At 36.4% G+C, this 15,918-nt stretch overlaps 4 protein-coding genes across 4 annotated transcripts; 1 reads left to right on the top strand and 3 right to left on the bottom strand.

The window, feature by feature from the left end:
* Nucleotides 1-303: 303 nt before the first annotated feature.
* LOC111781685 (phosphatidylinositol 3,4,5-trisphosphate 3-phosphatase and protein-tyrosine-phosphatase PTEN2A) lies at nt 304-5,842 on the bottom strand. The gene is made up of 14 exons (XM_023662371.2): nt 5,524-5,842; nt 5,272-5,349; nt 4,218-4,788; nt 3,819-3,920; nt 3,673-3,729; nt 3,416-3,481; nt 2,840-3,016; nt 2,649-2,735; nt 2,510-2,574; nt 2,361-2,437; nt 1,553-1,599; nt 1,328-1,458; nt 1,061-1,130; nt 304-933 (listed from the first exon to the last, which is right to left on the bottom strand). Exons 3-14 carry the CDS (start codon nt 4,629-4,631, stop codon nt 412-414), a joined length of 1,815 nt encoding a protein of 604 aa, XP_023518139.1. The 5' UTR covers nt 4,632-4,788; nt 5,272-5,349; nt 5,524-5,842; the 3' UTR covers nt 304-411.
* Nucleotides 5,843-6,511: 669 nt separating this feature from the next.
* Nucleotides 6,512-9,287, top strand: LOC111781689 (protein RER1A). Its single transcript, XM_023662375.2, has 3 exons — nt 6,512-7,006; nt 8,571-8,751; nt 8,856-9,287. The coding sequence occupies exons 1-3, from the start codon at nt 6,633-6,635 to the stop codon at nt 8,913-8,915; spliced, it is 615 nt and encodes a 204-aa protein (XP_023518143.1). The 5' UTR covers nt 6,512-6,632; the 3' UTR covers nt 8,916-9,287.
* A 246-nt stretch (nt 9,288-9,533) lies between these two features.
* Nucleotides 9,534-11,459, bottom strand: LOC111781686 (UPF0481 protein At3g47200-like). The gene has a single exon (XM_023662372.2). It carries the CDS (start codon nt 11,401-11,403, stop codon nt 9,808-9,810), a length of 1,596 nt encoding a protein of 531 aa, XP_023518140.1. The 5' UTR covers nt 11,404-11,459; the 3' UTR covers nt 9,534-9,807.
* A 2,037-nt stretch (nt 11,460-13,496) lies between these two features.
* LOC111781688 (cysteine proteinase mucunain) lies at nt 13,497-15,415 on the bottom strand. Its single transcript, XM_023662374.2, has 4 exons — nt 14,902-15,415; nt 14,288-14,523; nt 14,050-14,190; nt 13,497-13,964 (listed from the first exon to the last, which is right to left on the bottom strand). Exons 1-4 carry the CDS (start codon nt 15,329-15,331, stop codon nt 13,674-13,676), a joined length of 1,098 nt encoding a protein of 365 aa, XP_023518142.1. The 5' UTR covers nt 15,332-15,415; the 3' UTR covers nt 13,497-13,673.
* Between the last annotated feature and the right edge of the window lie 503 nt (nt 15,416-15,918).

Genomic DNA, 15,918 nt, shown 5'->3' with positions numbered 1-15,918 from the left:
GTTCTATATCATGTTCTGTACTAATTCCTCTGTAAACTCTGCAAATATGTTATGGTAATGATACCTAATGGTATAACTATTAAAACTAAGATACTTGCGTTGTCAAGTAAATTAATTGATGGTCGTGTGGAAATTCCTATTTGAATTTTGGATCCCTAAATTTTGACAAAGTTAGCTTTTGATAAATTTTGGGAAAAAGAATCGCATGAAGCAGCCCAATGATTTAAACAATATAGAAAGTGTTTTCTTTTCCTTTCCCTTCCACCATGAGGTGGGGAGGTTTAAAAGAGGGAAGGTATCATATGAAGGGAAAAACAATCAATTGAAAGCTGCCGTTATCTCAAATATCAACTTCTTGATAATCCAACATTTTCTGATATAAATGGTTTGAAGCAACGCTCAACTCGCGCTTCATTCACTATCAAAGTCTTCTTCATCCCCAAAAGTGAAAACTGATGCATCAGCGGCTATTGCTTTGAATTCACTTGCGCTTGCCGAATCCATATTTGGGGTCTCGAGGCCTGACGGTTGTATCATGCCACCAATGTTTGGTTCTTTTGGAGCATTGATTTGTAGATTTCTCTCATTCCCAAGTGACAAATGATTTGTTTCACGCGCTAAACTCCCAATTTTATCAGAAGAAATTGCTGTTGATGAATGGTCAACTTTTGCAGTTTCAGAAGTTGATTGAGCTAGACCAGTTTTTGTGTCACCATTTTCTTCATCACTATCAGAGAATACATCATCATTTTCTTCACTCTCAGGAATTTTGTTTTTGCTCGATTGTGCCGCCTCATGACCTGGAACCCGATCATGAATAGGACGACAATCAGATCCTTTGCCAGCAGAATTAGTTTTCGATCGTGTTGGCAAAGTACCATTATAGTCTATCATCACAACCTCGACCTGGAATCCAGGAGTAGGAAGTTTTCTCTGCAAATGGTGACCCACATATATTATAAAAAGAGAGCAAAAACAAAATCCGTATAGTTCAGTAATGGATTACGTTAAGAGATTATTATAATGAGTGTCGAAGGATTTGAAGGATTGTGTTGATTACCTTATCAAAACCATCAAGATCTGTGTCGCTTAATAATACTTTGTTTTCTGTCATTGTCGTATTTAACCAACTGGAAAAAGTAAAGGGGGAAACAACGTTAAAAGACCTTCACAGCACGGCACGATTTACTCCCTATGGCATACTAGTGGGAGCAGAACGAAGGTATGAAAGAAATTCATGATACCATTTGGGCAGAAATCCGTGGACAGTATTCAAAAGGTTTCACAACTAATAAACAAGATTGGAAGTGACCAGAAATTAACTAACCAATAAAAATCTCCATGGCGGTCATGAAAATGAATCTTAAAGTCCCCAGATAACTCTGTCAAACCAGGCTCACCTGGCAGTGCAAAGACTACAAATCCTTTCTTTGGTGCTCTAATCCAGAAATCTTCTGGCTGCAGTAAGTTGGAAACCTCAGATTAGAGATGCAAATCATCATAATATGTTGTATGGGAACTAAACCAAAGGGTGGAACTTCAATAACCTTACCATCAAATCCTTTGTCTTTGGATGCTTTTTTGTTGAGAACAAAATCTCTGTAGATAATTCAAAAACTTTGATAAGAATATATATGTTATAATTTTAGGCTAATGAGCAGCCAAACGATCTACACATAGGAAAGGCTATAATTAACATCCCACAACGGAAAGAACAAGATTTTGGACAGCTACTGTCAAAGTATAAATACCACCACATCCCCTTTTATATCATTAATTCGGGAGTTCGTGAGATTTTCTAGTTATTCTCTAGTTCAAATATGTTATAATTAATTTCTAATTTTGTTGAGTTTAAATATTTAGGTGTATGGGATATTTGATGAGTGCTTTTCTTATGCTCATGTATATATATAATAGGGTATATTTGAAATCCAAAGCCACCAAAACCTACAAGGTATTGTTGAAACATAGCTTGCCAGCTTGGCATTATCAAAGTAATCAGTGAACGAAAACAAATGTTTACAAGCATGTGTCAGATAGATACACAGACGACCAATCACATCTCTATAAAAAGCAGAGGCTGCATTCAGACACACGCAAACAAAATTAAAGAAAAATAAAAAAACGAAAAGAACATATTGCAGATTCATGGATTCATGAGAGATTTTCTCCAAATCCCTTTCTCTGTATACTTAATACTTGACCATAAGGCAAAAGTTTATATCATAGTAAACTATATCAAGAACAGAATAATTGCAAGAGACTGACAAATATAGCCTTGCTAAAGATAAGTCAACTGAAAGATGTTAAAAAAGAAGATTTGTAGTATAAGGTGAAACAGCAGGAATTTCACAAAATACCACTGTGATTTGAAATTGTAATCGAAGGCCTAACCCAATACGGGCACTTGTGAAGCCGAAAGCCTCTCAGCATGCACCTGTAAAATTTTAACATGAGTAACTCTGGTGGACCATATTTATGTTCTCCATGAACAGTATCAACAACTCACCTCCGTCCTGGTGGAGTATTTCCGTTGAAATGTATTAAAATGCGCTCAAAGTATTTGACATACCTCTGTATCAAGTAAAGAGGCATCACAATAAAGTATAAAATAAAAATAAGAGAGAGAATAGAATTCAATGGCTTACAATCTGGCTAGGAAGAACCAAAGCCTTTCCATCCACGCATCTTTTCTGATTGTAATAGTCAATTGCCTCTGCTGACGTATGGAAGAACTGCATCCAGATGGAAAAAGAAGAGAGTAATAAACAAGCCCAAAGATTAGGTAAAATTGAATATAAACCTACCAACCTTACGAGAATAGACTATATATTCTTACCTTTAGAAATAAAAGGAGGCTGCAAATCATTAGCCCTGTTCGTGCCATACCAGCTTTACAATGAACAACAACCACATTCTCAATATCCTCCTTTAACCATGCATAAGCACTTAGACAAAATGATTTTATGAGATGGATAGGAGGACAATTATGATCATCAAACGGGAAATGTGCAACCTGAAAGATCCAAAATTTGCAAGTTGAAGAAATAATGATCAGAAAAGTTTAGTCGCTATTTCCTGACTTGAGAAATAAGAATCCATATCTTTCTGACTGTCCAATTCAAAGCCACTCAGAAAATAAGATTTTCAGTAAATATTTGTAACACAGAGATAATTGTGTTATACTTCCTACATTTACAGGTAAGAAATTATTTTGGGTCAGTGGATCATATACATTCCCTAAACTGAAGTATGCTGGAACAACTGATTTTTATTAGGTAGACAAACAATGCCAAATACCAGTTCTTCAGATCAACCCAAGTAAAAGGTAACTTATGCAGTTTTTGTTGTACCGTTGACTATAATTGATATTAGTGAGGATGCTCAATTGAAGACCTGAAAATTGAAAGCTTACCTTCCCCTCAAATAATGAGGCATCATACAAACGCTCTGAGCAAAGATTGTAAACTTTGTATTTTCCCTGCCAATAAATAAGGATTTAATTTTCGGACATTTCCAATTAATGGATTAAGGAAATAACAAGAAAACAAGACCAGCAAGATGTAGACAGGCATGGTATGTAATAACGCTGCTCGTAGCTCTTTTCTTCCTCTGAGTCTTCTGCTGTATGGGTTCATAAAATACCAGAAAATAAGTGAAATTAAAATTTACCTTATGATGAGTTTCAAAGAATTTGATCACTTCTTCCATATGATTTCTGTAAAATCCCTACAACAAAATTTCCAATTATATGAATCTCATCCACTAAATACATGAAGGCAAATTCATTTAAATCTATCTGAATATTTTTCACTTACCTCAATGAAACCAAATAAACCGGAGCTCATGTGACCAGCAGGAAACCCCATACCAATTATATTTTCAGTGATATATGTCATATCCAAATCAAATTCTCCTTCCTGTTTAGGCAATAGATTTTATTAACATATTCAGTATACTAAAAAAAGAAAAAAGTTGGAGAATCATTTTTTCACTCTTTTGTAAACCATCCAATTAAAAAAGTTCAAAATATATTCTTTCATTTATTATCTAAATAATACTCGGTAGCCATTTAAATGGTGCATTTTCGTTGGTTTAGAAGTAATGTAATACTATAGTGTATAGCTTGTAAGTGTACAAAAAGAAATATGCACAGAGCATATAACAAATACAACAAGAACAATTAAACGGAAGAAAATATAGCACACATGAACTACCTGATATCTTCGTTTGTTCTGAGATACAATATGGCGTGCCTTTACCTGCATAGCCTTTACTGCATTCTGAGATGTGTCAACTAAACCTTTTGTGATTGATTTGAAAACATCAGATTGCGCTGCTGCTTTGGTATCTGCAGCAGTATCATCTCGTACAGGAGACATTGAAGGCATCCGCAATCCAAAGCCACTACTGAAACGAGCAATTGCTGACATCCCAGCATTTCCTGCCTTAGAGTCATTTTCTGCTGCTTCAGGCGGTTGTGGATTTCTAAAACTCTTAGCCCAAGATGATATTCCAGACGGAGATAAAATAGATGTCAAATGGTCTCCTGTACTATTTTGCCTATGGACAGTTGGAGCTGGATTATTGACTGCAGATTGTGTTGAACTATTAGAAGTTCCATCATCCATTTTATCATACGAATGAAACAGGGTTAAATGCTGCTTTACTATCCTGGCTGAAACTGAGAACTATGTGGATCTCAACTTCTCAAATAGAAACCATGATGACCAGTAGAGATATCCACAATGAAGTTGCAGCTGTCAGTAGTTAATCTTTACATCCAAGCTGCAATGCACAACTACTATGAACACGCTTGATTTTTTCTCATGCCAAAATGTTAAATTGAACTTTAGGGAACAATTGAAATTCATGATCTTATCATAAGAAAAACTGATCAAGAAGTCTCTCATAACAATTTAGTTATGTAGCCCTGTTCTCAACGACGTGGGTGTGCATTTGGTATCAACCACTGCTGGACAGTGAACCAGCATGAGTACACACACGATTGCGTATGTTCACTTAAAACATTTGTTTTGGATCAAGCTACTCCTAATCTACCTTTGGGGGGAATAATGAACTTTTTTCCTTTTAATAATAAACTAGATAGGCTATAATAGAAAATTTCTATCATGAGGGTTCCTTCATTTTCTGGATAGACATCATCATCTTTATGCATTTAGAGAACAATGGTAAGAGTTTTTGAATATTGGCTACTCAAACATTATATTGTTCATCGTTCTCAATTAACATACTACATTTCATTCATACCTCTAGTAATATCAGTCACTTCAATTAATTTAACATGCTCCAAGAAAAGGTGCCGAGCTCGAAGTAAGATTCAGCAACCTGGTTTCCAGAAAAGCACTATATCAACAAAGAGTTATAGATCTGCAAGTAATCACGGGAAATTGGCAGAATAAAACACGAATCGAATCCCATGAGTAACAAATCATTCGGGATATGTTCTTAGAATTACACACGGAAATGATGACTTCAAAATGAAAATGCAGGCAAACTTACAGCGACGAATTAAGAATTTCGGTTGGATCTCGTCGAATAAATGATTGTGAATGAACCGAAGAAGATGATGTGTCCAGTTAGGATCTCCGCGAAGGTTGTTTCTGTTCAGAGTTCGAAAAAGAATACGAGGGAACTGGAAATTGTTACTGGAGAGGAAGAATGATTACAGTTCGCAGGTGAAGAATTTTGAAGAAATTAGCGATCTATGGCTTAATTTCAACTTCGAACAATTTAATTGGCTGGATGATGTAAATCGTCACTCATTTCCAACCGAATTATTTCATCTCTATCTCCAAGAAGTTACGACACGTCGTCTTCGGTCAATTCATAATTTGATTTCCAGACAGCTTGTAAGATGACGGTAAGAATAGAATATTCTAATTTTTTTTCCCATTTTTTTTTAAATTTCAATAATCACGGATTAGAATCCTAATTAGTTTCGGGCTATATTAAGGACAACTATTTTACACTTATTTTGATTATTTTTAGCACATTAAATATTTATTATTAAATTGTGACTTCTAAACAAATTAATTGTGTTTTTAAATTAGAATGTATTCGTCCTTAATTTCTATAATTTATAATTTTAAACATTTATAATTTAATTCAACCATTTAGTTTAGTTTTAAATTCGCTTCTAGCTTTAAAAACTTTTTTTTTATTATTATTATTATTCACATAAAAAAAAAAACTCCATTTTTAATTTGTGTCCTTTGTTTTCTATAACAAAATTAAAAATTAAGCTGACCTATTAAATAAAAAAAAAATTAATGTTATTGAAAATTTGAAAATTGTGAAGGAAGATAATAAACATGTAATTTAATTAATTTGATTTGATTTGATTTGTAATCGGCAACCTAAACCATATAATAATTTACGAAAATGAAACTATTAACAGTAAGTACAGAGATTAGATTAAAATTATGGCAAACAAGGCCCAAATTTGATATTAATTTTAAAAAATAAAATAAAAACAAAAAAAATGGAGGAGAATCAGCCCGAACCCTACAATGGCAGAAGAGAGATAATTACAGAGAGAGGTTGGAAGGGAAAATCAAATCTAAGCATATAAATTGGGCGACGACGGTTGTGGATACTTGCGGGTCCTAATGGAGAGTGTAGCGGCTGGCGTTGGTCACGGCGCCGTAGAAGATGTCTCTTCTACCACTATCTTTTCACGGTGGAGCCATGCCGCTTCATGCCGGTATCAGCACCTCCTCGATAGGTGTTCCCCATACATCTTCTACCGTTGGATCGCCTGCTTTTTCATCGCTTCTATCTATGTCCTTCGGGTTTACCTCATCGAAGGATTCTACATCGTCTCTTACGGCCTCGGAATTTACATCCTCAATCTTCTGATCGGCTTTCTCTCCCCCCAAGTGGATCCTGAGATCCTGGATCTCCACGATGGCCCTGCGCTTCCCGTCAGGGAATCCGACGAGTTCCGCCCTTTCGTTCGTAGGCTTCCGGAGTTCAAATTCTGGTGCGTCCAGGTTTCCGATTGCTTGCATTTTTTTTCCGCCCATTCTGAATTTGAGCTATCGTAGTGTCTTTTGATTGAATGCTTTCTGATGTACATGTGTACGATGCAATTGCGAATTGGTAGTGCAATTATGAACGATCGAGGTTTTATTAAGCTTTAAGATATAGGTAATTGTTGGATTGGAGCCACGAGCTCGTATGGTTCTCTGCAAATCATTTGTTAATAATTGGGGTCGTCTGAATTCTGTAACTTTTCGCCTATAGGATGTGGATTTGGTTAGGATTGGTGCTAGGATCCCTAGATGATTTCCGTTTGATATTTCATATGTTTACTAAATTTGATCTCATTTTGTTTTGAGCCCAGAATTTGACCTTTTTCAAAACCTGACTTATTTAACAAGTTGTAATTATGCAATCAGATCAGAAGTTAATGGATATCGATACATTTATCTGGACCCGAACTTGGTACATACTAAAGGTTTGCGCCTGGGTCCTAGACTCCTATCTAGCTTTTGACTACGCCATTGTCCATGTAAGAGGACCTTCTTTGCTCCCTCAACCCACTGCCCAAGAAGTTATTCAATCAATATGGCTGTCACATGTACATCATTGGATTTAAGAGGGATAAATGATAAGATTGACAACCACGTCCAATTATTTCTCTAGACTTCAGAATTTCGAGGAAAACCAAAATTAAAGGAAAAAAGGAAAAAAAAAAAACTCGGGTGATTTTCCATGCAACTGTAATCAATGAGTTAGATACTTATGGTAAACACCTAAAAGATTCCTACCTAAAGCTTATTATGTATGTAACACCTAAAAGATTCTGATCTAAAGCTTAATATGTATGATGTTTCCTATCAAAGATATCGTCTCAACTATTGAGAATGTTTGCTTCATGATAGAGCCTCGGGATTTTGATGTTTTTTTTACTATGTTTATAATTATTTACAATTTTCTTAGCCTTCTTCTCTGCCTTCATCTTCCACATATATAATTTACGGCAGCATTGCAACTATTGGATAGGATTAATTTTTTAGCATTTAAACCTTGAATTTTATACCAGAAAACCAAAACACTTGGACGAAAGTTTTCCCTAATGCAATATTATCAGTCATTCTCTGTTTATTTGCATACTGATTGCCTGTATTTATAGAGGTTTAGTTTTGACACAACTGAATGCCTAATCTTCTAAAATTTCTTTATTGAGAAGAATATCTACCGACAAATTCGATAAAATAAACAGATGACTCTGTAGGCTTGGGTTGGGCTTTATCCTCTTAATATGGAGTAGTTTAAAGAGAAATTATAGGAGCAAAATGACCCAATGTGGTTTACAGTTTTTTACGTTGATGGTACAAGAGAGAAACTACGAAAGTATTTTGAATCTATGTCCAATAGTTACTAAGGGATATCCAGATCTTTTAATATATATCCAATATTAGGGGTAGCTATGTTGTAGCATCTTCATTCAATAATTTTTCCTGTTTAAGCTTGTAGATTAAATTAATCATAGAAAAAGAATGCTAATCTTTGGTAATGTTCCCTTCCTTTCTTCTTTGAAGGTACTCGATCACAAAAGCCTTCTGTATTGCTTTTCTGATGACATTCTTCAGTGCATTTGACGTACCTGTATTTTGGCCTATCCTTCTATTTTACTGGGTGGTGTTGTTCACTCTCACTATGAGGAGACAGATATCACACATGATCAAATATAAATATGTTCCGTTCTCCTTTGGTAAACAGGTAAAATTCTTTTCAGAGTCTGTGTTTTCTCAGTTGTCCTGGTCTTCTTTCTTTCATCATGTCTATGCAATTATAAACTAACGATTTTCTTTGTTTCTTGATAGCGATATGATGGAAAGGGTGCATCAGCTTCAAGCGAGACCAGTAACCTTCTGAAGGATTAAAGTCTTTGGGTGGATTAATAGTAGTAATTGTTTCTGTCAAGTAGAACTATTAAACTTGATTTATTCTGCTGTATTCTTGTTCACTGTTAGTTCTACATGAGGAGAAGACAGTAAGAGATAATTGTAATGGAGATAAGTTAGGCTGGTCATCTGCTAGTTCTTCATTTCCCCTAATCTTTGTACTTCTCTGGATGTTCCTATGGAAAATCAAGATTCAGGTAGATGGTGTGGATGCTGAATTTTGCCCCTCTCCATGGCAGACATGTTCCAGTTGTAAAGAAAGAAAAAGAAGGGATAAAAACCTCTGGTTTTGTTAGCAGATGAACAATCTCAGATTTTACCTTAAAGATTTCTGCACATTTGCTTGCTTCATCTCTCTCCTTTTAATTTTAACATATTCTGATAGTGACTCCATATAAGGGTCATTATATCATAATCAGGCGCTATTCATTAATACTTCTTATTGCCAATGTCTGAGCTGGTGGCATCAATTGTTAGATGGTAGTATCTCTTGAATTAAGAGATTAGATTCTCTTGAATTAAGAGATTAGATGTTCAAGATAAATGTCTTGAATCAAGATAAATGTCTTGAATCAAGAAGTTAGAGGTTCAAATTTTCAAATTTTTCCCATGAATTGAATAATAATAATAAATTTAAGACATTAGTTCAATTAGGTGCTACCATAAGAAGAAACCCCAGCAAAGTCGTCTCATCTAGGGCAGCTACGTCTACAACGTAATCAAAGCGAAAACTTTCGCATTACAAAATCAATAACACAGCTCCATCGGCAATTTGAACTTTCGAAGGAACTGAAAACCCGATGAAAAAATGAAAGAAACAATTGAAAAACATAAACTTTTTATGAGGAGAGCGTAGGTTCCGAGTTGTGGGTCAATTTGGTGGCCGGTAATAGCCGTAAACTCCATAGAAGGTCTGTGCAAAAGTAAGCAACAGAAGAACAACTGCTGCAATCAAGGAGATAATGGCCCATGGATTGCTGAAGTAATTGTGTTTCAATGATGCTCTCCAAGCATTCCATCTATGGTTGTAGTAGTGATTAACATCCTCAGACACTTGGGAAAGATAACTGTCATTGATGTCATAAACTACCTCTTGACAGAGACGATTGAAGAGTTCAGCAACCTCCTCATCACTGCCAAGCCAATGCTCTATGATTCCGCAATAATGGAGGTAAGCAACATCTTCATGAGAATCGATTAGGTTATCCATGAAAACCACATAGGAAGTTATATCATTGCTGCAATCAAGATGGCATTGCTCGAATGCTATTAAATTGAGAAATAATGACCTAGTTCCGTCGTGAATCAATAGCCTTGGAATTTGCATAACTCCATTATTGAAATTGATGTCCCAAAATCTATCAGTTTTCTTCTTCTGGAATCTGATCCCTGCCTCTTTCAGCTCTTTCACGCAGTGTATCAGTTGCTGCCTCCGTTTATCGGCCACCCGATGCGTATGAGATCGCCGTTTGATCCAAACTTTCGGCGCTAATTTCTGGCCTGACCGCAGGAGACTTCGCCGGAAAACGTCGAGACAATGTAGTCCGTCTTGATTTCCGAGCGGGTCAAAGGCGGTTGCATTTCTGAGAGATGATTCTAATTTGTTCAAATTGCTTTTGGTTAATGGCTCATCGTTTGGGGTTAATGGATCGAAGAATCTGAGTGCCAATTCGGCTAAGAGCCCTTTCTGGTAGTTCTCACCCAACTGAAGCCCTAGCAGCCGATCCAACACAAACAGAGGAAGCTGATTCTCAAGCATTATCATATCCCTCTGAATCGAATGCATTGAGCCGCGCATTGCGAAGATCGGATCATTTCGAGGATAACCTAATTGTTTGAATCCCTCTGCTGCTCCTCTGAAGAGCTCAAGCACAAAGCAACCATCGAGAACCATCATTTCCACAAATTCATTGCTGCTAAAACTGAACGGTCCTTCATAGCAACTGCGTGCGTTTTCTTCAAGTTCTTTCATGGCGTCCAAATAAATGTTTATGTCATGCTTAGTTCTCTCAAGGATGTGGTAAAGCGACCGCCATTTATGGCGTTCCATTTGCCGGAGCCGGCGTTTTCCGTGGTGGTAAGGTCCTAAAGAGACAATCTGAGGAACAACAGCTTTGTCGTCTCCATCTTTTAGGTAGTGGGGGACCTTGTAAATGCAGAGCTTCGCCCATGAACTTTCTACTTCATCTTGATGAGCTTGGTCCAGCTTTTCCTTGATGGAGATAACCCATTCCGACTCCGGTGATTCGGAATCTTCTTCAAGCTTCTGATCTTCATCTTCTACTATAACATGATGGGATTCTGATTGAATCTGCCTATACTCCTGAAGCTGGAGTTCTGGTTTTCCATGAGAATCAACAGAGTTGGCTGAATTTGAGTTTCTGGGAAGACCAGATTCTACAGTTTCTTTGAGCTTAAGAGTGATCAGGTACCAACTCAATAGCTCTTTGTTGAACACAGCCACCATTTTTAGCACAAAATTGAAATTCTTAGACTCTGGCTGGCTTTTGAAGAATTCTTATCCCCCAGCGAATGAAAATACTGTATTTCTTCTAAGACAACTAAGGCATATTAATTAAGAGAAGGTAATGTGCGAAACGTTAATTCTATAATGGAAGTATCCAAGTGATTGATGCTTTAAGTATTCAATAGACGTGAACCAAAAGTGTAGATCATCCAAACGAAATGACCCATTTACTTGGAACGTTTAATTTCATGTAGATGTCTGGTTTGAGTATGATCTTCATTGGAAAATCAAATTGTCATTTTTTAATTCCAACTCTGTTTGTCATTCTTGTGATGTTTTTATTAACAAAAGTGCACGATTCTCCCTCCTTTTCCCTTCTATTATTAGAAGATCATATGCAGAGATGAAGCTTTCCATGGAATTCTATCATTTAATATTGCCACCATCTTCCCGCTCCACAGTTGACCCCAATGATGGCATTTGGTGGAAGCAATGGCCACAATCATGAGAGGACACTCGGTTACCCTTCTCTTTTTTGCGTTAACAGAATGTGTTGAAGTCTGATTTTTACTATGAAATATGTTTACTCTTAACGTTAAGTAATTTAAGTTTTATCTAATTTTAAGATGTATTATCTTATCTGTGCCTAGTTGAAATCATATGTAAATAAACCTAAGCGGTTATGAAATATTCTATTCTAGTGTCTTCACTTATATTTTTTTTTTCTTATATCTTTTCTCTTTTGTTCTTCATATAAATCAAGTTGATAAATTGTGTGATCTTAACAAACGTTGTTTGTCTGTTTGAATTATCATCGGGATAATGCCGAAATTAAGTATAAGAGAACGTCACAATCCACGATGCAATTGTGCCCTTGACAAAGTCATCAAAAATAGTAGGTTGTGACCCTTGCATGCACGCAGATAAGGTGGCGACACAAAGTGGCATCCAATAGACCTAGTGAGGGCCGATACAAGACAAGTGTCATACAATTGGTGAAAACGTTGATTTATGATTTAAAAACAAAACACATCAGAAGACGATATCATTTCGCTCGCAAATTAGTGGAAGATGGTGGTATGTATCTTGAGAAAATAGAGTGAATCCAACAATCATATTCACAAAATGTGTTAATGTTAGGAAGTTGTGAAAAACCTTCAGTTTATGGTTTATAATTTTTAAAGATGTTGCACTAGGATAAAGATATTTTTAATGATGAGAATCTTTTGAAAATAAAGTTTGACTGAATCAACCTCTTCCAGGGTTAAATTGTGGAACCAAGTTTACTCATGGGTTAAGTTTATTTTAAGAAAACTTAATAGTTAAGTAATTTGATTTAAAGATAAAATCTCATTTTATTAATTTTTAAGATAGAATCTTATAAGTTCACATAAATGAATTATATTAGGTAATAACCCAGTCTCTATTAATAAACATTAACTATATGCGGTTTCTATTTTGGTATCTCTAACTTATATTTTTATTTCGATGCCTTCACGTATATTTTTTTTTTTTTACATATTCTCTCTTTTATTTTTCATCTAGATCCAATGAGTGAGTTGCGCAATACTAACAAACTCCATCTTATGCCACAAATTTCATTAACTTATGAAGGAACATTGATGTTGAATCGATTACAAGCACTTTCAGAAGACGATATCATTTCACTCGCAAGTCAGTGGAAGAATCTGGTATGTATCTTGAGAAGATGGATAGTCATGAATCCAGCCATCATATTGACAAAATGTGTTAATGTTGGAAAATTGAAGTTGTGAGAAAACTTAGTTTATCCATGGTAGTTTTTAAAGATGTTGTAGCGTAGTGAATATTGATGGTGAGGAGAATCTTTTGAAAATAAAATTCAACTAAGTCACCTTTTGAAAGAAGGGTTAAATTGAAGTTTACTTATGGGTTAAGAAAACTTAATAGTTAAGTAATTATTTGAGTTTATGATAAAATTTAGATAGAATTTTATATATTCTCCTATAAATTATCTTATTTAATTTTGGGAATGAATTATCTTATTGTAACTATAGTTTCCATCTTGATATCCCAAGCTATATTTTTCTTTACATATTCTCTTTGGTCCGATATTAACAAACTCCATCTTTGATACCACACATATCATGAACTTGTGAAGGAACATTGATGTCCAATCAGTTACAAACACTTTTAGATTTGTAGGTATAGCAATAGGCCTAACTTCAGACCAACAGGAATTAAAACATAAAACTAGAAGTAACCATCTTTCAACTGCCTTGATGTTAAATTCAAGCACTGCTGATCTTGTTCTTGTCTCCAGCAAGTTCCAACCCTAAATATGATCCTGTTGGGTTGTTGTTGTTGCCATTCTTAACAGGGTAAGAAGCCTCCATTGCAATCCCACACTTCCCGTCGGTAGTATGCTTCACATTGCGCTCTAGCTTGAAGTAGCCATCCTCACCCCATCCTGTGCCCCATGAGTTCCTTACAAGCCAATAATCAACTCCATTCTCTGTTCCATATCCAACGGCCACCACGCCATGGTCAAGAGCCGAGCCACATTTACCAGTAAATACACCCTGAAAAGTTGAATCAAATAGGATCAATCACAAATTAGGTCCCCAGAGACTATAATGTAACTTCTTTAGAAGGAATGATCCTCACCGACTGGTAAAGTTGTAAGGCCAAGCCACTAGCTTCAATGGCGACACTCACTGGTTGATGAGCAACAGCCTTCTTCAATGCTTCCTCGTCATTGGCAGGGACATCCTCGTAGCCATCAATGCTAACAACCTTGGCATTTTCCTGACATTCAATTCCAGAGAGAATATCAGCATCCGCCCAAGTAAAAGATCAAAGAAAGTGGAAAACAGAACAAGATTATATGGGACAAGAATCTCACCCTTGTCGGATCGCATTGTCCATCCAAGCCCTCATAAGGATAATCTTCCTCGGTGTCCAAACCGCCATTGTCAATGATGAACTGGAAGGCATAGTCCATAAGGCCTCCATTGCAGCCTGAATTGTACTTTGTGTCACAGCTAACAAGCTCTTGTTCCGAGAGAGAGATGAGTTCTCCTGTGACGATCTGGTTTATTCCTTCCACAGCTGCTATGGTCGAGAATGCCCAGCAGCTCCCTGTTTTTCCAGCACAGTTACCAAACATAAAGCTCAAACATCTCGTATGATTGGGCTCTCAATTGTTTCCAACAGTAATTGGGTTTTGCAGATCATTAACATATGCTAAGGTCCACATACATTATATTATTATTATATCCGTCTTCAGAATTTAAAAAGTGAGGCATATAATAGAAAGAAAAAAACATATCAACAATATATATATACAGAAAAAGAAAACAGAAAAGAGATCAATTGAATAATATATATGATGTTTTCAGAAATTCATGGATATACCCTGATCGTAAGCCCTAGTTATTCTAGTTATTAAAATTTTATTTTTAAAAGAAAAAAAAACTCTTCATATTCTCAAGAGCGGGAGATATTTGAAGTACTAACCGCAACTTCCTTGATTTTTAATCGGAGCAACGGCACCTCTAGTCCTCCAATCGACGGATTCCGGCAAGCGATCAGCGTCGTTGACGGCGTATCGGCGGCTGGCGCTCTTGGCCTTCATGACTCTGCGAGCAGGATGAGACCTAGTCCCCAAAAACGTAGCCCGATACTCCTCGTTGGTCAAATCAGCAAACATGTTCAATCCAACCGTATACGTCCGATTCTGGGAATTGTGCTCATCGATGAAGTTGAGATTGTCCTTGAAGATCAGAAACCTCTTCTCCCGTTCTTCGATTCCGTTGTAGGCCTTGCCGTGCTTCGCCAGCCATATGTCGTAGATTTCTCGAACCTCGCCGTCGGTCCGCTGGTTCAGGGCGGAAATGGAAAGGACGAAGAAGGAGAGGAAGGCGAGGAAAGTAGTGGCGAGGGCCATGGCGAAGGTTGCTTGAAGAACAGGGAAGATTGAAGATTCGGAGCTGTGGAGAAAGTGGGGAAGTGGGGATGGGTATTTATAGGAGCTGAAAAGTGAAATGGTTTGGTTTAATTAATGAAGGGACGGAGTATTTAGTTTTATATAATACAATTTGAGATGTGGGAATATTTAGAGAAAAAAAAAAAGAATTATATTCTTCTGTGTTTGGAGTGATGAGATTCCTGACTATCTAATTGTATGGAATCTCTTAGGATAATAAAGTGATTGATTCAACATGAATGAACACTTCCATTAACAATGGAACTTCAAGTGGGAATTTTAAGTTTTTAAGTGTGTTGTCAATATCATTCACCATTCTTCTTTCCATTTGAAATTCAAAAAATGGCAGGGGGGGGGGGGATTCGTGAGTTGCATTCCCAAGACGCTGACAGATGCAGGCACTGATACCTCTCTTGGGAATACAAATTTCAAGCTGCTTCTGGATTGGATTGCATATCAAGTTGACGTTCCATGAATGAAGACGCAATCTGGTTGCATATCAATGGATTCACGGATACTCATTCACTGCTTCATTCTATATCAAAATG

Source organism: Cucurbita pepo, chromosome 19 (assembly GCF_057944985.1).
Source record: "Cucurbita pepo subsp. pepo isolate OVF chromosome 19, ASM5794498v1, whole genome shotgun sequence".
Classification (NCBI taxonomy): Eukaryota; Viridiplantae; Streptophyta; class Magnoliopsida; order Cucurbitales; family Cucurbitaceae; genus Cucurbita; species Cucurbita pepo.
This window is presented reverse-complemented; position numbering and strand designations above follow the sequence as displayed.